A 23098-nucleotide genomic window follows, 5' to 3' on the forward strand; every position below is an offset into this window, starting at 1 on the left:
TGCCAAACCACTTCGTCTCTTGGAGTCCAAGGGTCTCGATACCAAGTCGTCGAGCTTCGCGAACGACGATGTTGATCTTCCTATCTTCCACGATGCAATTCACTTGGTTTGAATTTTTCAAATTCAAATTTCGAGTTGTCGCCGTCTCAACTGGGCCATCACAATTCACCAGACTGCGGACATTCCACGAGCCAAATTTTATCCACGACCTCCGTCTCCTCTTTCTCCTCGTCTCCTTTCTCGCCATTGTACTAAGGGCTTACTAGATAGACGTCCGAGTAGAGAGCCAATCTACACGAACGGGCGCGCGCAGGACGACGACAAGTGGTGGCAACAGGAAACCACCCAGTCTTGACGTCGTGAGCTCCCACGCGCGCAGTCAAGGGCCACCGCCCTTGGGACGACCCTGGAAGCCCAGAGTCGTCCCACGGAGAAAGAACTTTGGACGAAAAAACTGCCAAAGGACGAGAGCTAAAAAGTTCAAACCGTCCCCAACACTGCCTGAGGACACACCCACACACCCACACACACACACACACCCACACCCACACACATACACACACACACACACACACACACACACATACACACACACACACACACACACACACCCACCCACCCACACACACACGCACCCACCCACACCCACCCACACACACACACACCCACACACACCCACGCACCCACACCCACCCACGCACCCACACGCACCCACGCACCCACACGCACCCACGCACCCACACCCACCCACGCACCCACACCCACCCACGCACCCACACCCACCCACGCACCCACACCCACCCACGCACCCACACCCACCCACGCACCCACCCACGCACCCACCCACGCACCCACCCACACCCAAACCCACACCCACACCCACACCCACACCCACACCCACACCCACACCCACACCCACTCTGTAGACGAATTCCAGGTCATTCTTCTTTTCCATTGTGTACTGTTCCTCGTCAGTGTGCCGTTCTGTGTGGAGTGTACACGCGCATGTGGTGTCCGTTGTGTCTGTTTATGTATGGTCCGTGCGCTGGAGTACTGCCGCCGTACAAGTTCACTGCCTTTCAGGCAGTGAACTTGTACGGTGGCAGTGCCCTAGCGTACGTACCGTGCACCGGGATTTATATTCTATATAAATCACGCGCAGGATTTATACTGGCCAATATAACCATGGCTAGACGAGCGGTGATTGGCTGAAAACAGGCCCTCCGTACCGTACCATGGTATAAGTATAGATTATAGACCGGTTAGGAGGTCTATACAGGATATATAGACCGAGTAAAAGACCGAGGTCCCCCGAGGTCTTTTACGAGGTCTCTATATCCTGTATAGACCAACTATGAGGTCTATAATCTATTTATCGTGTTCTCCACGCAATAGTTTCTCTTCATATACGACATATCCTTGTAATTCTAGTATTATACTATAGCCTATACCGCATTGTACTGCATTGAAAGTCAAGATCATTGTTTAAACTAGGTTCAGCATCGGTAGCACAGTGGCTGGGTGGTAAGGAAGAGTGACTGAGATTCACAAGGTTGTGGGTTCAAATCCCATCTTGTGTATTTCTGCTTTCTTCAAAAATTTCTTTTTCTAAGTTGGAGAGAAAATTTCTAAGTCCAAGAAGTTCTAAGGAGTCAAATATAAGTAGTCAAATATATCGTGTATTTGACTAAGCAGTCAAATACGCGATATATTTGACCGCTTAGGTATCAGGGAAATTAGTGGGGTCAAATACTAAGAAGGCGATAAATTATTATATAATATGGGGAAATAACAGCGTATACCAAATAAGGAAGGCCCCGGGCCTTGTGTGAAGAGTGAAGACATAAAATAAAGACGATTATGAACCCGTTTACGGGAGATAGATAAATAATAGGGAGGTTCTGCTATACGTGAAACGTAGAGAAATCACGTAGAGAGCAGGTGTCTGGGTTAGAGTCTACGGCTTCGCGTGTTTTGGCTCCAGATTTCTACGCGGAGATGGGGTTCTCTACGTTGTGGCACACGCAGAGAAAATGCGTACGGATTTGCTGGATATCGATCAAGTGCATGCAGAAAACTGCCAAATATGGAAGGGAATATTCCCAGTACACATTCCACGTGACTTCTAGTTCTCTAGGTGAAACGTAGAGCAGAACAGCATTTCTTTACGTTACGGGAACGCGAAGAAAGTTCGCGTGATTCTTTGCGTCGCGTTCCCAAAACGTAGAGCAGAACCTCCCTAATTAGACCCCTAAATAAGGCATACTTGTCCCGTAGAGGCCTAAAAAGGCACGTGTCAATAGTACTAGTATGGATACGACACTTTCAGAGCGTGCTGAAGGCAAGTTACGTAATGAAGGCAGCGCGCCGCGCACTGGCCACTGGGCCATAACCACAGTTGCATACTCTTGGTATGGGGTTACAATACTCTTATCTTGCTTATATACACAGCAAAAGAAATCAACAGATGCAGTAAACGATGCGTTAGATGCAATGCAGTTGCAATCATAGGGGTGACAGACAACAAATGCAGTATAAGGTACAATAGGTTCAATGCAGTTGCAACCATAGAGTTGTCCAGCAACAAATGCTGTTGAGAGCGAAAAAAGCGCAATGCTGCTATAGATGTATACTCTAGAGTTCATAAACCGCGGAGTCAAGTTGTATAATCCAGGAAAGGTGCGTGAACTGCAGGTAAGGTTAAAAGCTAAAAGTTGTATTTTTGGTTGGTGCCAGAAATTTCTGGCACCAACCAAAATGCAGAGCTAAATGCTCTGCCGTATGATTGATTAATTAATCTCAGGGAGGGGCGGATGGGAGAGACGGGGCTCTGGCGGGATTTTACGGTATGTACATGAATAAAAATAATATGAATTTGGGACTACACAGTTGCAACAATGATGTACAAATGCCCTCTTGTGTACGCTCTCCAGCAAACCCTCTAGCGTACACACGAGGGCGTGAATTTTCGATGAAGCCCTTCGTTCGTACCATGCTTGATTCTACGCAACAAGTCATAATGATTGCACAAAGCCGTTTTTACGCTTATACCCTTGTCTTCTTCTTCTCCAAAACTTGACTGGAAGCATATTTCTACCTTCCTCCTGTGTGTGGATCAGCACATCCGCAAGTCTTGTGAGCCTTTGCACCCCGGTGAGTAATAAAATTGCGGGACGAGTTGTCCAAGGAAATTATTATTTGCTATACTTCTTGTCTTCTGGGTTTTTTTGTCGTGACACCCTGATTCTTCTTCCCGGTTTTGTCGGTTTGTTGTTTCCGAACCTCTTTGAATAGTGCAAGGCTTGACAGTCGCTGCAATCCTTCTTCCGTACGCGCACTGTTGCCATAGTCATGTCGGCGCTTCCAATGGTGAGTGCAACGGCTACGAATTTGCGTTTTTTAGTCATGTAACGAACCACGGTTTCCACGACCGGTTGTTCCTTTTCCCGCGGTTCGGGTGAGACTTGGTTCGACCGTGTTTTGGTTGTGTTTTTGTTTGTTTGTTTGTTTTCTTTATTTTGATCAGCTAAAACCAAACGGGCAGAACTGTCCAGTGGCAAGGGAGCGAATGATGAGCGTCATAACGACCCCCCAGATAGGCGTTAGCCTTTGGGTAATCCGGAAATAAAAGATTATTATATTCACTATGGAGTCAAAACGTTTCCGGGCAAATTGAGCCAGACTACATTTTTGTAGAAGGAGGATTTGCAGAACGCTAGTACATAAAGGGGAGTACCAGAACAAAGGCGCGGCTGAAGCCTAAGCAAGAAAGCAACCAAGTCCAGAAATGTTGTTGTGCACCAAAACAGAGAGAGAGAGAAGAGAGAGAGAGAGAGAGAGAGAGAGAGAGAGAGAGAGAGAGAGAGAGAGAGAGAGAGAGAGAGAGAGAGAGAGAGAGAGAGAGAGAGATAGAGAGAGAGAGACAGAGAGAGAGAGAGAGAGACAGAGAGAGAGAGAGAGAGACAGAGAGAGAGAGAGACAGAGAGAGACAGATAGAGAGATAGAGAGAGAGAGAGAGAGAGAGAGAGAGAGAGAGAGTTTCCGTTTCCGTGTCCGTGGGAACACTACAGGTCTACTCTCCATATAACGTAATCTCTGGGACCATGCAAACATTATGTTATATCGAGAGGTATGTTATGTAGAAAACCGTGTGTAAAATACAAGATGCACCTCAAAATGAAGAGTATTACAAGGCGGGCTCAACCGTGCAAACATATACACACTGTACCACCACAGACATCAGATACCATCAATGCTGCAGAATATATGCACATAGGACTTAACTGGCTAGCTACGGCTACAGCTTGATTGTACTGCGCACGTGAATTTACGTTGTATCGAGATTGTACACGTCGGGGACTGCGCCGTAGGGTGCGTTATGCCGAGGTTTACGTTATGTAGGACTAAATTGGCCTAAACTGCCTAGCTACAGCTACCGCTTGATCATACCATGCACGTGAATTTATGTTGTATCGAGAGTGTGCACGTCGGGGACCGCCGTAGCATGTGTTATGTCGAGGTTTATGTTATGTAGGATTATGTTGTGTATAACAAATTTTGTATGGGAGTGATGCTGTTTCGGCTCGGGATTTGATTTTTTTATGTAAGAAGGAGGTTTATGTACAAGTGAGAGTTGTTATATCGAGAGCAGACCTGTACCAGCTTGTACAATGTACAGTTGTGGCAAGTGAAATCCGACACTTGGCATAAGGGACTGCACCATGCAGTCTGCCGCCCCGGCAGCCCTGCATGCGTACAGTACATGTGTTACATACAACTTTATCTGTCTGATGAGAAAACTCGCACTCATCACTGCCAAGGTTCAAAAGGTGCTTGGAAAAATGAATGGGGATTGGATTCCAATACTCCTTATGTGTACCATACCTGTGAACTGTGTGTATCTACGCTGTGACCTTTCGATCTTTTTCGCATGCATACGGCTCTATAGTACAAATTAGGTGCAGTGTATTAAATTTTTTTAATTCTTTTTTTACTATGTTCACATTAAACCTCCTTGATGTCCATTTGTGGCGCTGTCCCCTATGGCAAATGTCGGATTTCACTTCCCACCACTGTAGTTTTTATTGTATGAAATTCAATGTAAAGTCCGCTGCAAACCCCTTGCAAGATTATTATTATTATTATAGACAACACCTCATGGCATGAGAAGAAAATCAGCCAGTACGGGAGATGTGGGCGTTAACCAAACATGGTGAATAAAAGAAGAACAAGATTTGCTTGCCTGTGCACACTTAGTGCCACTTACCCCATGCACTGTCGCCGCTAGCGTATGAGAGTCCATCTCAGACCATAGCGCGAAGATAGCGTTGCTACGGTAAACTAGCATTGTAAGAACTAAAAACACTTGTGACGGCATTTCAAGCCATCATTTCGAAATCACGCAAAGGAAAAAAGACAAGGGTTTGTTTCTTGAGCACATCAGAGTTTTCAACAAATTTGCAGCGACCTTTTAGCTACAGCTTCTGTAACATTCTCCCAGTTCTTCTCGCAACCATGCTGAACGACGCAGCGTCTTTTCAGATAGGCCCTGACAGATTATGCTAATATTTTTGTGAAATTATGCTTTTCGCACTGTTGAAAAAATTGCAGAATTATGCTATTTTTATGCTAAAAGTTATCATATGAGCCGGCACAAGCAAAAACCTGCCTAATGTCGCCAGAGGTCGATTTTTAACTGTTGTGCTCATTCTGTGCAGAATTTCATCAGGAAGCTGTAAAAAAAAACAGGATGGAAAAATACTGAGGGAGTGCAAAGATATGATCATTTATATAGGCTCCGTTTTGAGTTACTTTGCAGCAAATTGTCACGAAATCATGTGATAATTGCAAATAGCGCCAGTGCATTTTTCAGGTACTTTTAAGATATGACAAAGCCAGCTAAATCCTCTCTGGGTGGAGGTGGAATCAGCTAAATCCTCTCTGGGTGGAGGTGGAATCAGCTAAATCCTCTCTGGGTGGAGGTGGAATCAGCTAAATCCTCTCTGGGTGGAGGTGGAATCAGCTCAATCCTCTCTGGGTGGAGGTGGAATCAGCATGATAATGTCCTTTACAGTGAGTAACATGTCATCTAACAGGTTAGATCATTCTGATGGACTGCTATGTACAAGTATAGAGTCGGATACAATTGACACGCGGAAATACAATTACATACGAATATAGAAATGGTCATCGGCAACATCGGCAAATACATATTTACAACATTGTCCTTCGACAGGATCAGACTCAAGCATGAGATTAAGAAGGAGCTGGACTAACTTCCTCTTGGTACTGCGGAGGTACATGCTCTCGTATCTGGCTGTACAGGTACTGCTTGCGCTCTGCCGAGAGACCACCTGGAGAGATCGTACTGGGCAGGCCGGCCTACAGCAATTCATCAGAAGGGACCTTCAAAATCTGGACCTGGCATTCAGGAGAATCAGCGGCCTCCTTGACAAACAGCACACCAGGATCAGTACGAGTTGTCCGCATGTAGTGCATCTTAGAGATACCTGGTACAGGTTTGAAGAAGCGCATGAAAAACCGGTCCCACTCGCGCCAGACAAGACCCGATCCGGGTATCACTTGAGCTGCATTGCATCCAGCACTAGAATCCACTACATCAGCCAATTGAGACATAGAATACACATTGTTACGCCGATAACTCCGCTTGAGCAACCCGAAGCATCCGTCTACCAAGCAACGTGTATGACCGGTAATCATAAGGTGAATCTCAATGCTCTCATGCAAACCAGCAATGCATCGCCAAGCCAAATATGCAATCACAGTTTTGTTCTTATTCTGCCCACAGCAATTATCCGCAGCAAGAGCACACTCTTTCTCACCTAGCCCATGATGCTCGAAGTAGTGGTGCAACAGGGTGACGACACTGTTGGGTCCGTGGCTCTTGCTACCATTGGGACCAATGGTGTCGGTCTCATCTAGGAGGTAGTTGATCTGTGCTGGAATCGCTTCATTGTTGACCCCGGAGATTTGCACCTTCCGTGGCACTTTAAAGTAGATTGGACCAACTTGACGGAACTCATGCGGAATGCAAACATTCTGGGCAAAGTCAAATGTGTAATGTGTCTTTAAAAGCGCTGACGTGGAACATGGCTGCTGTGGTGCACTAGGTAGCGGCTGGATTGCCTTGAGTTGATCCGAGGCATTCTGAGTCAGTTTACGGTAGTGGTCTCGTTCTCGCTGAGCAGTAGCAATGTGATTAGATAGCAATGTGCATGCAGCCAGCTTGTCTTGTTCGGTGAGTGATGTCTTAACACCACGTCGTAGCACTTCACATCGGTCACAGACATCCGTGCGCGGTGTCATGAACAGGATGTGTGGCGTACATTGGTGCCAGACACTCCTGAACGATGACTCACCCATTACACGCACACCTGCTAGATTGTCTGCATTATAACAGGTAAATTGTTTTTTAGAGGGCGTTGTACTGTAGTAGCAAAAGTTCAACGGGGTCAACGCACTGTCACCCTGGTCACTAATTGTGGTGGACTGGACTTGTTCCCAAGGGAGTCGTAAACCTACGACTTTCTGGTGCATCTACTTGTACTTGTAGAACATGTACAACTGAATGGAATTTGATGCAAACAGGCGGATTATTCCAATTTTATGCGATTCGTATGCAATTTGACTCGAATTATGCGGTTATTCGATTTTGGTAGGAATTATGCGAAAAATTATGCTAGCATGATCTGTCAAGGCCTATTTTCAGAAGAATTTTGATCTTCTTTGCAGCAAACGTCCTCATTGATCTGCATCGCTTGTATTATACACCTGTGTGTACTCAGCGGCTTACTGCTTACTGCTGCTTAATGATGTTCCAAGTAACAGTTTTGTTTCGTTTACACATCTCTTATTATTTTTTTCTCACCCCACACCCCTCTACTCTGTTATCGTCCCTCTTAAAAGTTGTGTTCATCACTGTTGAGGCTTCCGATGGAAAATAAAAGAATACTACTACTACTACCTCCGACAAGCGAAACTTGGTGTCTTTTTCACTTCAAATTACTCGAAATCACTCACATGTGCACACTTTACAATCAACACTAAATGATTGACTCACCAAAGTACAACTTTGTATTGCTCAACAAGGACATTTGAGACATCAGTTCGGCTGAATAATACTCCTCAGATTCAAAGATCGCAGTTTCTTCTGGAGAGGAATTGTCCCTATTTTGAGGCGAAAGTGTGACTAGAGCGGATGATTCAGTTGCAGCAAGTACCTCTGTTGTTATCGCTCTGGAAATCTCGATGTAGCTCCTGTGAGCTGTGCTTGAGCCACGTTGTCGAGGGTCGTCATTTCCACCGCCACTATCCAGGTTGACGTGGTAAGAACTGTGCAACACCTCCACATGAGCCTGGACTCCAACCTTTTTGCTTGGTATTCTCGCCAACTGTCCAAAATTGCAGGCAGAAATTCCTGGCGATTTTCCTTAGCCACCAGAGATGCATCGCTCTGGAGGCCATTGAAAGACGCTAGGATTGTTTGGCATGGACTTCCATACGACTCTCTGCGGGCTGAGTGCTCAAGTGAAGAGAGAGAGAACTCCTTGGTTTTGCATTGAAACGCGAAAGCACGACGATTCTCCTTCGTAGAATGGACGCGGGCACTGTTGTGCTTGTACACAAGAGAGTGGCCTGCCTCTGACTAGTCTATCCATGTGCCAATCACCAGCTCGTCGCTTGGCTTCCTGCACCCGGTTGCATGGAGCTACCACAAGTAGGTCGTGCCTCACAGCCTTGTGAAGTTGTGGTACCAACAAAAAAAATCAAAAAAACGCGCCAAGTTTCGCTTGTCGGAGGTAGAACTACAGTTGCGCTCACTGAAATCCGACCCGAAGTGCAAAGCTGGCGCCTTGGACCAGTTCAGATTACATTATTGTACTTGTACATGTGTACGTCCAGCTGCATTCGTACGGCTTCCAGGGCATCAAGGCGTGCTAGTTGAGGGCATCAGCTTTGCAATTTGGGTCGGATTTCAGGGAGCGCAACTGTACTACTAACTGCGATACTGCAACCGGTCAAGTCGTGGGGTGACGCTTCGTTAGAATAATTCTATCTTCGCTGAATTACCGTTGCATTCAGACAGTGCGACATCGTGGCATTGCAGAAATGTCATTAGATTTACTGTCATTAGATTTACTGTTTTTTGAAAAAAACGTTATCGCTAGATTTCTGTGTAAAGATGCAAATACAGATCGGTGGCCAGGTAGCCATCGTTAAACTTTCTGCACGTACCGGTAATCATGCCAAAATTCCAAAAATCGTTACACGTTTTGGTCATTACACTAGGGAGGTTCCGGAGTTCGATTTTTCGTGCCAAAATCCGTGGAGGCTCTACGGATTTTTTATACGACGTTTTCGAGCAGTGAAAAGTTCCGGGGTACGGAACTTATGTGTTTGCCGTCATTGCCTAGGTTACGATCGCAAACACGTCACATTCCCGCGCTATGCCTTTTTATTTTGAAAATTTGTACCGAAATCAAAACTTCCCGCGAAGAATCGATGTTTCTCGTACCAAATTTGTACGCGAAAAATCTTTCTGCACCCGATGACGCAAAATCTCCATACGAAGTATCGTTCGTATGAAAGCCAGTCCACACGGATTCTCGTGCCGAAAAATCGTATGGAGCACGCCTGGAAAAATCCGTAGCGCCCATACAGATTTTGGCACGGAAAATCGTACCCCGGAACCTCTCTATTTTCTGGTTTTACAGTGGTATAATTATTTTATGATTTAAAGGATTTCCATCATTTTCATAATTTGAAAGCCAGATAGATTCCACGGTATTTCCACGTGGAGAACAATTGGATACAAAGGCGACTCACGTATCGAATGAAAGGAAATCTCAACAAAAGTTTTTCTTTGCAAGATAATGGCAATCGTATTTGAAGAGCCTATTGGCCAACTGGTAAAACGTAGGAAGTTTGTTAGGGCCTGGTCAGACTGCGGCAAAATCGAAATAATCCTAGGATTATAATCCGAATCTCCATAGTAACTTGCCACCAGAGCGGCAAAGCGGGAGTTGACGCTCCAAAAAAAGCAAGAACGGACCACGCTTTTCCGCTCCAAAAAGGATTTGACGCTGATACGCCATTGACGCTGATAATCACTGATTTGTTCATCTCGATATCGAGGAGCTTATTGGCCACGGACAGCAACAAAACTCATAAGGATGGTTGCAAGGATTGCACTGAAGGTGTTGGCGATCCCCAAGGAGAAGGATTTTGACTTCGTTCGTGGACGCTTGACGCTCGAAATGAAGTTTGAATTTTCACTCTCCCCATATGTGTAGTGTGATCGCGATTCAAATTCTGGACGCTGTTCTGTTTTCGTCAGGCAACCAAAATTTGCTGCAGTCTGACCAGGCCCTAAGTCCGTCAGTCGTTCTCGTACGCATTCAACCTTCGTGACGGTTTTGTACATTTTGCTGAATTGAAATAGACGAAAATAGTATGGACTTGCTGTTTTGGTCGTATTACTATTTGAATCTTTTAATAATTATCTGGAAACTGAACCTGTGGACGGAACTGTTTCGTCCTTTGTGGATGCATCACCGCAGCACAGAGAACACGAGACCGAACCTGATAGCAATGAAAAATTATTTTTTCAAAGCCAGATTTAAACCAGGCCCGAACATCCCCATATAGAGAGAAAGAGAGAGGTAGGCGAACAACATTTATAATTATACACACAACAACACGGTTTTTAATTTCCTAATACCAAACGCTTTTCACCAAGAGTACATAAACCAGAGTGTGCAACTCGGGATGGTTCCTGTGGGAGCGTAATTCGTGCACTACGTCATTTCTGACGGCATGGTAAGCCACAGGTACGGTGAAAAGTTGCGTAACCAGTCGCGGTGGTGCAGTTCACTGAGTTTGTCCTGATTTCGGTTTTTTGAGACGGATAGCCTGGTGACTTTACTTGTCGGTGGATGTACGCAGCGTACACAGTCACACAAAACACCGAAATCCTGAAACAGGACGTCTAAAATCAAGCAAACTTGGCTGATTTCCGGGCTATGAAACATGAAAATTTGAGCTGTACGCAAGTCGCGGCTTGGCTGATCTCATCAGGGTGACGTAGTGCACGAACTGCGCTGTTTCAGATCTGATATGCACAGTTGCACACTCTGGTTTATGTACTCTTGTTTTCACCCATAACGCTTTTCACCCATTTTCATCAGTGGTAACATGGGAATGAGGAAGAACGAAAAAAGCCAAAATTTATCCAAGGGGTGAAGAATCAGCAAGAATGTTCTGCTGTGGCTCAAGTTCACACTACACTACCATAAGAATGTATGGGGCAGTGGAAACATGCGGGAAACAACACCTGAAGGGAATGCAGCACAAGAACACACATCCGACGGTCACAGGTCTTCACATACGCTGGGACTTGTCTTGTGGCACTAGAAATAAAATGAATTTGCTGTGGCGGAGTGTGACCTATAAAATGCGTGTGCTAGCCTGCTGCCGGCAAGTGTAATGTGCTCTCTTCTGGTCACAGGAAAATCTATCGCTTCTATTGACTTGTTTTTCTTGGGAGACCTTCCTCCCCTTCTCTGTTCCTTCCCCTTCTCTGTTATAACAATAAGTATGAGGGAGTTGAAATCGGTTATGTATGTTTGTTTTCTGCAGGACACCATTGCCTTATTCATTGCAATTTGCTTGGCATTTCCAAATCCCATTCCAGCATCCGATGGCGTTAATCACACAAATCAATGTATGTACGTGTTATAGGGCAAGCATTCGTGCTGATCTGATTTGACCCATCCGGCAAGGTAGCCAGCAATGGGAGCATTTGGTACTATCAATTTCAGTTATTTGGCTCTCCATTGTCCCAAAGAGGTCCGATCCTTTTCAAACTCTGCTATGGGATATATGGCACCTTACGGATTATCGCCATCATAATATTGGGCACCATTGCCCGTTTGGTCTGCGATACAAAATTAATTTCAACGACAAACAACAACCGGTATCACCGACTGAAAGAATCGAGTGTGAAATTCATTGTTGCCCAGAAACAAGAAGATAAATTTAATTGTAACATGGAAATTGTGGGCAATTTCCATGTTACAATTAAATTTTTTCCTTGGTTCACCATCTGAGTAGTTCTTAAAGAAACAAAAAAGAAGTAAATTGTTTTTTTCCCATCTACTCACATACAAAGGCTATCTCTCTGGCGTCATAAATACAGACGCATTGCGCTTGACCCGGGTTGAAATTTCGCCCCGGGTTGATTTCAACCCGGGTCGAAGAAATTGTACTAACGTACGTCTATGCGTATCTCGCGCCAGGTTTGAATAGCAGTACAGAGGCAAATTTCGCGCGAAAGTATTCACGTGATCATACAGGACTCTAGACTCTAGGCCATGACGTTACCATACTGCTCGCGGCTCTTTGTTTCCAGAAGAGCGTCAACCCTTGCGTACAATGCCGATGCCGCCTTCCATATTCGTCCACTTACCGCCATTATCTCTGATATTGCCGACCCACCCAAGTTGGGTGGTTTGTTGCTTTGCTGCTTCGAATTGTAGTCAGACCGAATTGTCATGTTATTAACTGGTCTCGTCATTGTCCTGTAACAGTCGGCATTCTTTGTTGCCGCGGGACTTAGCTTGTGCACATTTTCGGTGCGCTCACCTTCCCCTCTTCGGTCCGACGTAACCATGAACCTTCCAAGTTGGAAGGTTGTTGGTTTGCGCACTGGAGATGTGTTAGAACTTGGTCTCGGGTCGCTGAATGTCTCAGTAGCCTATCAGTTTTGTGCCCTATTATCGCACTTTCTGACCGTTTATAACAGTCTTGGATAGTTGCTGCACAACCCGTTCTCATGTGTTTCTTCTCCTTTTTACATTTTATTATTGGCTCAGTGTCCGAGTGCTCTTTATATTAAATTAAATGGAATCAAGGAAAACGGTGATTGGGAAAATGTTTACCAATTTGCACGGATTACATATGCAGTCAGACCTCATAATCCAGTCCTCTTTTAACCGGATCTCAAGCCATCCGGAACAATATCATTGGTTATCGGTTCACAGCATTATGTTATCTTGATGACATGCATACATACATACATACATATACATTATGTGTGTTCGATTATCCGGTTACCTCGCCTACCCGGATATTTTGTGGAAAAAGGATGTGTGCAGTTATGCGAGGTCTGACTGTACATATTTCATGTGCCCTTGTGCAGCGATTCCCGGCTACTGCTCTCCGCTACTTGTCCAGAACGGCAGCATTGAGAACGGCACAGGGGCATACTTGGGGACGATGGCACTGCTCGCATGCGATGTAGGCTTCGTTCCAGCCGATGGGGTCACAAACTTCACATGCAATGCTTCAAATGAGATGCACGGTAACTGGAGCGGATTGCCAGCCTGCCAACGTGAGTACAGTATACATTATAGCAATAAAAACTGCTTTATGGCAGTTTTCTAAAAAAAGTTATTGTGTTCTAGTCCATGGACCCTGTCTAAAAAGTAAGAAATTAACGAAATGTGATAGCCGAAAATTAAAATTTCACACAAAACCTCACAATAATCACAACACTTGAAATGCTGCTTTCAACACTAAACTTGTACTGCACCAACAATTGGCAACATGCATGCATAGGAAAGAGGATCACGAGGAGAAAAGGTCTTCTACGGTACATGTAGCTTTTCATTCTGTGTGTGATTATTGTGAGGTTTTGTGTGAAATTTTAATTTTCGGCTATCACATTTCGTTAATTTCTTACTTTTTAGACAGGGTCCATGGACTAGAACACAATAACTTTTTTTAGAAAACTGCCATAAAGCAGTTTTTATTGCTATAATTTCTTTTGTTTTTTTTCTGTCACCAATCAATGGAATGCCCTATATCAATATGTAAATGATGGCCTTCACATCAATAACGTATTATACGCATGATGTGCAAGCCTTTTCTTGCAGAAAATGGCACTAGCATAATGCATGTTCTTCGGCAGGGAAACATGTGAGTCGTGGTCTGGTTGTGGTGATACTTTTTTTTATACGGAGGTCATTCTGTGCATGTTGCAACTTGCTGTTGCAGAATTTCATGACTCTGTCATAAAATTGTCTTGCCTTTCAGATTTCCCCACCCTCGATCAGATTTATTTGAGAAATGTAGCCAGGTGCGTGTCGCAGATGTTTTTGTTGATTCTGTGTTTATAATGGTTTATCGTCATAAGGTCATCCTGCATCATATTGCACTGAAATGGTAATCCTGTTGATAGCGATACAACTTTTGGAAGTAGTTCAATGACTTCAAACTGTTAGTCCACGATTTTCTAAATCAACACAGCAAAGGAGGAACAATAAACATGTATTAAAATGTAAACGAATACATTGCTGAGTCCAAAACCTCGTTCCAACAACTACACTGATCCTGAGGATAAAAGGGGCAAGGCTATGGTTGGAGGTACTGAGAGATAAACAAGGCACTCCGCAATAATAAAATCTTACACATATTTTGGTGAGTATGAATGATATCCAGTCGAACCTCTTTAGGACGAACACCAAGAGACCGATAGTATTTATTCTGTGAGTTTGTCTCAACCTATTTTATAACCAGTGAATACAATTATTTCTCCAATAGACATACGAATAGATTTCTTGTACAGCGAAAGATTCTAAGCCACACCGACTCATTGACTCGTCTCGTATGAAACAATTGAGTCACTAGAGAGATTCTGCAAAACGAAAATGCGTACAAACTTTCGCTCTACATCACGTTCCCTGCGAAACTTGCAGGGAACGCGAAATGAACTGTCGTAGGAAATTTCGTGAGATCGGGTCATGGCGTACGTGCACTTGGCCCGCGCAAACTACGAAAATGTGCAGAACTCAAAGTTCGTGAAAAAATTCGCACACACTTTCGCAAGGACTGTCGCGAAACTTCGTTCGAATTTTCGTTTTGTAGAACCTCTCTACTGAGCCTTTTAACGGCAACTGAAACAGCAACAGAGAAAGTACGACACATGTACTCCACATTCTTACAGGTACTACAAACAGATTGCAGATCGTAATTCTTGCTTTGGCGGCACGAAACTTTATTTGGGGCAGTGCAATCTCGGCGGTACTCACAAATCAAACAGCCCAGACTCGAGTAAACAAATCCAATCATACAGGTACGAGATTTTCACGAGACGAGACTGCACCCATTGGATTGTTTCGTATGAAACAAACAAGTTACTGAACCTCTCCACAATAGAGATTTCCCCTGATATGCGAATTTATTTTGCAAACTCGGTCAATTGGTACTTGAACCTTTCCCTCCAGATTGGGAACTGCCAACGATAGTATGCCACTGACCAGTGCCTTACTTGTAACGTGCCAATGTACAATGAATATGAGTATTTCTGTAATGGTAGCCGAGTGGTAGGCGCGGTGAAATCAACAAGAATTACTTTTATTCTACTTTCAGGTACACACCTGAGATATAATCGTTCGTGAAAGAAGAAGCGGCAAAATAAATAACTTTCTCTCCGGTGCTCACCTAGAGGCTGAATCCTTATTCTTCGAGTTAGCTTTCATTGCTATCCAATCTAATCTAATCTAATCTTCATCAAAACAGAAATGCGCAGCCGCTTTTATGCAGCAGACGACGTACGCTTACATACGGAGATACACTAAATATACATCAGGCAAGCTCCGTATTAGTTCCGTACTGCATCCGTATTGGTCGGGCAGGGATACTACACCCTCCCTTCCTACAGATAATCACGCCCTCGTGATTTTCAAAAAATTAGTGAGGAGTTACGAACACAGCGTCAACCGGAAGATGGCAAATAATATATCGGAAATGATAACGTTTAGAGTAGACAGAAGAAATGAACTGATAACAAATCATAAAGTAGAAGTAAAAGCACACAAGGTTCACACGATCTCACGGGGTCAAAAGGGAAAGAACTGTCCTCCAAATAGGACCTGAAATCACAGCACTCTTGCTGCACTACGCTGGCACAACCCGCCAGGAACGTCGCAGTTCAAAAACCGAACTGAATACACTATAACTATAAGGGGCGTTGTCACACACATTGTCCCACGTTAGCTGGGTAAACCGTGGCTCACCATGATCAGACGTTTACCAAACTAAACTGGATTCACACACTCGCATAAAGGAAGACTGAAAAGAACAGGGAGACTGAAGGAAGAGAGGAAAGAAAATGCCATACCTAGAATCAGCGTTAGTAACCACGGCGGCGGCTGGAGCTACGGCGGAGAGCAAGCCAGGTTTTATCTTCATCTTGGTTGAGCCGGTCACCCAGAGCGGCTAGCTCGGCGTCAGACAAATGACCTCCCTCCTCGTCTTGAATCGTGGTCTTCACATTGTCGATAGCATCACTTTGCGCGACGTAAAGAGTGATGGTCTAGCCAGGAAGAGTGTTGACGAAAATCTGCATTGTTGTTGTTGTAGAAGTTTATTTAACGTCGCACCACAAACAGGCGATTTCGCCTCCTTTGATACATGTGGACGACAGAAGGAATGAGAGAGAGGGGGGGGGGGACAGAAGTATGAGGAAGAGAGGAAGGGTTGAAATAAATAAGCAATCAACCTCAGGGCTACACCAAAGCAAAAACGGAATGGGAACATACTATATACAAAATAGCTTCATACATATATTGCAAAACACGTTTACTATTCTTCAGTCCGCTATACCACAGAAACACACTAGCCGAAAAGCATTTAAACGGAGCCATGATGCGCTTTTAGCAGGGCACAGAACTGAAGGTGGCTGGGCTCGGAACGGAGATCAGGCGGGAGCTGGTTCCACAGGACTGCGCCGATGAACTGCATGGTCGCTCGACCCGCAGGACCGGGCCAAAATGGTACTCGAACGAGGTGATGTGCTGCTCCCCGAGTGCGGTCACCAGTAACTCTCACGAAGAAGCTGGTGAAGAGGGAGCTAGCTCGGGAGAACAGACAACGACGGACAAAGATGAGGAGCTTAATGTTAAACATGTCCTCCAGGGTGGTGAGGCGGAGCTGTTCAAAGATCGGGCTCGTGCGCGACCACGGTGGCAGACCGAAGAAGCCGCGGATAGCGCACTTCGTTAGACGTGTGAGGGGCTCCATGTTGCCAATTTGAAGTGACGGATAAAAGGCGTTGGAAGCGTACGACAACCTACCCTGGATCATCGACCTGTAAAACAGGATCTTTGACGCCAGGGTGAGGCTTCGGCGGCTCCGCCACAGCGCACCTACTGACTTCCGCACCTGCTGGATTGTGTGATTGACGTGAGGCTCCCAGGAGAGCTGCCCATCTACCATTACGCCCAGGTACCGCGCTTGTTCCACAACTGCAAGGGCTGCATTCCCACAGCGAATTCGAATGTTATCTGTGTCAGGGGCTGGGCCTCTTGGGGTAATCAACAGAGCTTGCGTTTTCTTTTGGTTCAGCATTAGTCCGCGGTCCTCCAACCACTGCGACAGGCCAGTGATGGCTGTGCTTAGAGAAGAGCACACTTGTTCGCAACTGCCCGAGGCTTCAATTGCAATGTCGTCTGCAAATTCCTGGTTTGTGACCTGCTGGGGCAAGCAGCATCGAAGGTTACGGATGTATAGTGTGAACAGGAGGGGGCCGAGGACGGATCCTTGCGGCACCCCTCGACTGCATGCGACGTATTCCGAGCAATTTCCGCCCACGACTACGCGTTGAAGCCGCTCACTCAGGTAACTAGTGAACCATAGCTGGACAGTACCGCCGACCCCAATGTCGGATAGCTCCTGTGCCAAGATGGTGTGTTTGACACAGTCGAAAGCCTTCGACATATCCACGAATATCACACCTGTGAGTTTGCGCTCATACTTCGCTTTCAGCCAGCGATTGACAGCAAGCACAAGAGCGTCCTCCGTACTGTGGTTCTTCCTGTACGCGAACTGCGAGTCAGGGAGAATACTGTGATCGGTCAGAAAGGATGTAAGCTGAGCTTTGACGATCTTCTCGAGGAGGCGAGAAACGACTGGTAGTAGAGAAATAGGTCGATACGCAGTAGGCTGACAAGGGTCAAGGCCGCCACCTTTGAATAGCGGCGACACATTAGCAATTTTAAACTGACGGGGAACACACCCCTGACATAACGAAGTATTGAAAATGATGCTGAGCGAGGGAGCCAGTATTGATGCCGAGTTTCTAAGGACAATACCCGGCAAGTCATCATGTCCAGTTGCTTTTGACGCGTCAACGGACTGGAGAAGGGCCGTATTGTCCTCCGTCGAAACAGGCGCAAATTCCGTGAATGCTGGTGCTTCACGTTCGGCTGGTGCGTTGGCGCACAGCGCGTCTGGTCGTCCAGGGTCATGTACAACTTCGCCAAAAGTTCGGGAGAGGATTCCAACAGGTACTTGTGGTGGGCTTGAACTTTTCGCTCGTCCAGTCACCACGTTTATCGTATTCCAGAGCTTCCGTCCATCCTTTCCGGCCGACTGTAGGTGAGCTTGAAAATACTGATCCCTTAGCCTCCGATCTAGCTTGCGCGCGGCTGCGCGGAGAGTGCGGTGTTGCTCTCGCAGGCGGACATCGTTTGGAGAGCGTGAAAGAAGTCGGTGGGCCTTGTTTCGTTGACGCACAGCAGATACAAGTTCAGGACACAACCATGGGCAAGGTCGGCGCCTCGGCTTACGAGGAGGTTGTAAGGGGGCGTGACGATCTAGAGCAGTAAAAACCTTTGCGTACCATTCGCTTATCATTGCATCAACATCATTCGACTTGCTGAAAATCTCAAGATTGCAGTCCTGCAAGTCAGCGTTAAAATGCTCCCAGTTTATCCTCCACACTCGCCTCTTTCGAGATGCGACTCGTTCGGACTGCCGGGTGGCGACGATAATGTTGGCCACAAATGCGTAGTGGTCGCTGATGTCACACTTGATGACCGTGCATGTTCCAACTAGAGAGTCAGGGGCGAGGAGCAGATCTATTAGGGTGGAAGTTGATGCCGTTACTCTTGTTGGTGTCCGGATGTGGGTTTCCAGATCAAACCGCTGGAGCATGGTGTGCATCCGGCTGTGTCCCGAGCACATGTCCACATTGAAGTCACCAATGGCGACCACGCGGTTGTTTCGTCGCAAGGTTAGATTGTTCAGACTGATTTCTAGGTCTTGCCATACTGCAGCAGTAGTGGAAGGCGGAAGGTAGAACGTAGCGAGGGTGATGGGTTCACCGGATTCTGTCTTCAAGGTGAGTATCAGATTTTCGATTGTGTCACTCTCGAGTTCAGCGTGTCTGGAAACAGCCAGGGTATCTCGACTGTATACAGCTATACCGCCACCAGGTCTGTGCCCGCGATCGCGCCTAAAGAGTCTATAATGAGGAATATGAATGGATGAGTCAGAAATCGAACAATCAAGCCAAGTTTCAGCAATGCCGAAGATATCTACATTGTGGTAGTTTATGAAGTTTTGGATTTCGCCTAACTTCTTTCTAAGGCTGCATACATTCAGAAAAGCAAGTTTACAAGACTTCTGTCGACCGACATTAGCTCTATGTAATTGTGGATTCATTTAATAGATCTATAAGGAAGAACTACATCTAGAAACTAATCCAAAACCTAAAACAAAAAATACACAGGCAGTTCAAGCATACTATTTCAAGGTGCAGTTCACTGCACCACTTCATGACGGCTCCTACCGCGGCCGTCGTCACCCTCACACTCTTCCTCCCAGTCCGACCCGGTACCATAGAAGTCGTCTGTCTTGGTGGTCGGGCAGACAGCCTTCGCGGACAAGTCGGCACTGGATGATGCGTCACTCCTGGCTCCTCGCTTACGCTTCCTCTCCATGGAGTGCTCCAGCGCACTAAAGCGGTTCGCGACAGAGGGAAAAGCGGAGGCGGTTTGTTGCAAGATTATTGGAGAAAAAGTAGAACACTTTCCACCTGCGACGTGCCAATCTTGCACCGGGGTAGGGACAGAAGATCCAGGAGCTGGAGTGGAAGTTACAGCTGCTTCAGTACCGGTTACATGTACTGCATTTGTATTGGACGCAAGGCTATTGTTGTGTTGCACGTGGTCGTTAGAAGATGCAGCCACAAAAGGTTTCTGGGGAGTTGTGTTGTCTGCTTTACCACCGGGTTCAGTTACGTGTCCCGCAGCAGGTGGGACTGGTACGGCTGTGTCATGGTGTTCTGAAGCTCGTACTGTCACTGCCTCAGGTACCTGGATGACGTCCTCCGTGCTTGGGCCCGCAGTAGCACTGGCCATACTCAGCGTAGATGTAGCATTCCACCACGGAGGTGAAGTACCAAGTGAAGAGTGGGCTCCTGCTTCCGACTGCGTGCTTGCAAAAATCAAACGCTGCTGGTCTTGGGGAATACCCTCCTTGTCTTGGGCAGCAGCCTGCCTGTTGTCGTCCTCATCAGCTTCGCCAGCACCACCGGTACTTGGTCCGCGTCAGCGATATTGTCGCTTATCTTTCAGCTTTGTTTATATGTCGCCAATGCTTACTTGGCAGCCCATTTTATCCCAATTTTGGTTAGCAAGTTAGTTTGCTAGTACCTGAAAGGTCTAGCTAGAGTTCGAGTGGATTTCGAGAGCGACAGGTGGGTGATTCTGATTGAAACAGCGCCGCATCAAAATAGATTATCTTTTTACGCTGTGCAGGCAAGAGCAGCACAAGCCACAAGAACGTAATCGGCTACTCGGAATCAGCTCCATTTTGCTGAACGGCCGAGATCGCTCACCTCAGGGATCGCTCATCAAGCTGAGATCGCAGCTCCCTTACCTCCAGCTCAACGCTCGGAGTATCCAGCGCGTCGTGGAGATTTGCAAGTACTGTACGCGTCGTCGTCGTTCAAAATAAAATCTTGCAAAGAACGGCGTCTGATTTGAACCACACAAGCTGTCGTGCTGCCCACGCGAAGTCCTATAGAGAAGGCGACCGTCACGATCGACTTCTCTTTAGAAAATAGCCAGGCAGCGGAGAGGAAGAGAGATGAGCTTGCAAAAGCAAGAGTGTCGATCCCGAGCAAAAATATTTGTCGCCAGCGCCGAGAGCAGCGACGAGGAGGACCGAAAAAGTAGGAACCCTTCCTTGCTCAATAAATTCCTCGCAGCTAGTTGTCATTCTATACCTTACCGTCCATCGTACCAAGTTTTATCACTTCAAGTGCACGCGTTCATGTCCAAAGTCTAAGTTCAAATTGTCGAAAGATAAGCGACAATATTGCTGACGCGGACCAAGTAGTATACTTGATGTAGGTAGCGGGTCGCTTGGAATCGCCATCGGAGTCTCCAGTGTGTGTCGTGCGGAAAGAATGGTGATCCACGTTAGCACCCTGACTGTGCTGCAAGCTAATAAGCAGGGTCAAGCTCAGAAAGGCAAGAAACATGATTCTCATCTTGATTCGTCGCACGGAGCTGCAGCGGGTTGAGCCATGGGGGTCTGGGGTCGAATCACGTTGTTTTATTTTACAAAAACACACCGCTGCCACCAATGTAATGGTTAGCCGGTCACCCTGGCTCCAGTCTCTCCGGAGGCGTGGGTTCGAATCCCACCGCTGCCACCAATGTAATGGTAGCCGAGTGGTAGGCGCGGTGAAATCAACAAGAATTACTTTTATTCTACTTTCAGGTACACACCTGAGATATAATCGTTCGTGAAAGAAGAAGCGGCAAAATAAATAACTTTCTCTCCGGTGCTCACCTAGAGGCTGAATCCTTATTCTTCGAGTTAGCTTTCATTGCTATCCAATCTAATCTAATCTAATCTTCATCAAAACAGAAATGCGCAGCCGCTTTTATGCAGCAGACGACGTACGCTTACATACGGAGATACACTAAATATACATCAGGCAAGCTCCGTATTAGTTCCGTACTGCATCCGTATTGGTCGGGCAGGGATACTACATTTCGACAACACATCTAACATAAGCCTTACCGTCAAGAAGGTGAATTCGCGTTCTTCGCACACTGTAGACAAGGGCAAAGAGATAAAAATGGATCTAAATCCGAATAAAATCAGCACACGTTTCCGTAAATGAAAGGGTGAACATACGCAAATGAATCGAAGGAAACCGGTCATTAGAGATCACCTGTCATCGAGTATTCCGTAAAAGGAGGCCTCGCAGCTCGGCAGCAGAAAAGCAAAATTTAGAAAAGAGATCCTGTCAACTTTTCCATTATTTATTGCATTCCGCCCCAAAATCAGCACACTTTTCCTGAATGAAAGAGTCAACACAAGCAAATGAATCAAAGGCAACTGGTCAACTCACCTGTCATTGAGTAATATTCCGCAAAAGGAGGTCTCAGCAGCGCCGAAACGAAATAAGACAGGCCATGAGACGAAATATCCGAAACAGCTCATGCAAGAAGCAGTTCCAAAGAAGGAAGTTCCTCGCGCATGCACATCCGAACACGGATCCGCGGACTGTACTGCATGCATGCACTGAACACAATGTCTGCCGTGCACGTGCACAGCACACGGCTACCACGCGTTGGTAGATCTAATACCGAGCACCTTACGTAGAGACTTACGTAGCCTAAGTGAAATACCGAGCACCTTACGTAGAAACTTACGTAGCATAGCGATGTCGTTTTTTCTGCCATGTGAACACAATAATAGAAAAGCTGACAGGATCGCTTTTCTAAATACCAGGGGTGTCACAGGGCAAGGGGATGGGAGGGGTACGAGGGAGGTCCGGGAAGTGTCCGGGAGGGGGTAGGGGGGGGGGGGGGTTAGGATCGGATCTTTTGGCCACTAGATCATGTTTTTGGGCTCTACAGTTACTCTCGGCGGACCATTCTAGATGAAAAGTGGTATGGCTATGGTGGTATTGGTCGTACCATGTTTGACGCCCCTGCATACCCCGGCATGCGTATAGAACATGCATGCGTGTGTTCTTCATTGAAGCTTGGTCCTGTGGATGGGCTGAACACTGCAGGCATTCCATGTTTTGATATTGGCGGATGTTCATGCATGTCGACGACGATACTGGCAAAACCCCTTGGACAATACCGTCAAACCACGATTCAAGGACGCAAAGTAACATTCCACACAACTTGTGTGTCGCAAAGATGCGAAGATCAAAAAAGGAATCATGCCAAACTGAACCCCTCAGTAAAACAGCACTGTACTT

At 46.3% G+C, this 23098-nt stretch overlaps 1 protein-coding gene across 1 annotated transcript in view; it reads left to right on the forward strand.

The window, feature by feature from the left end:
• Positions 1-3060: 3060 nt before the first annotated feature.
• The window catches only part of LOC135821688 (uncharacterized), a 78277-nt gene continuing 58239 nt past the window's right edge, over positions 3061-23098 (forward strand). The window contains exons 1-4 of the mRNA XM_065334686.1: positions 3061-3153; positions 3295-3369; positions 11659-11743; positions 13220-13411. Of these exons, the coding sequence (XP_065190758.1) occupies positions 3352-3369; positions 11659-11743; positions 13220-13411 (295 nt within the window). The 5' untranslated portion in view covers positions 3061-3153; positions 3295-3351. The remainder of the gene's footprint in view (positions 3154-3294; positions 3370-11658; positions 11744-13219; positions 13412-23098) is intronic.

Source organism: Sycon ciliatum, chromosome 7, assembly GCF_964019385.1.
Source record: "Sycon ciliatum chromosome 7, ocSycCili1.1, whole genome shotgun sequence".
Classification (NCBI taxonomy): Eukaryota; Metazoa; Porifera; class Calcarea; order Leucosolenida; family Sycettidae; genus Sycon; species Sycon ciliatum.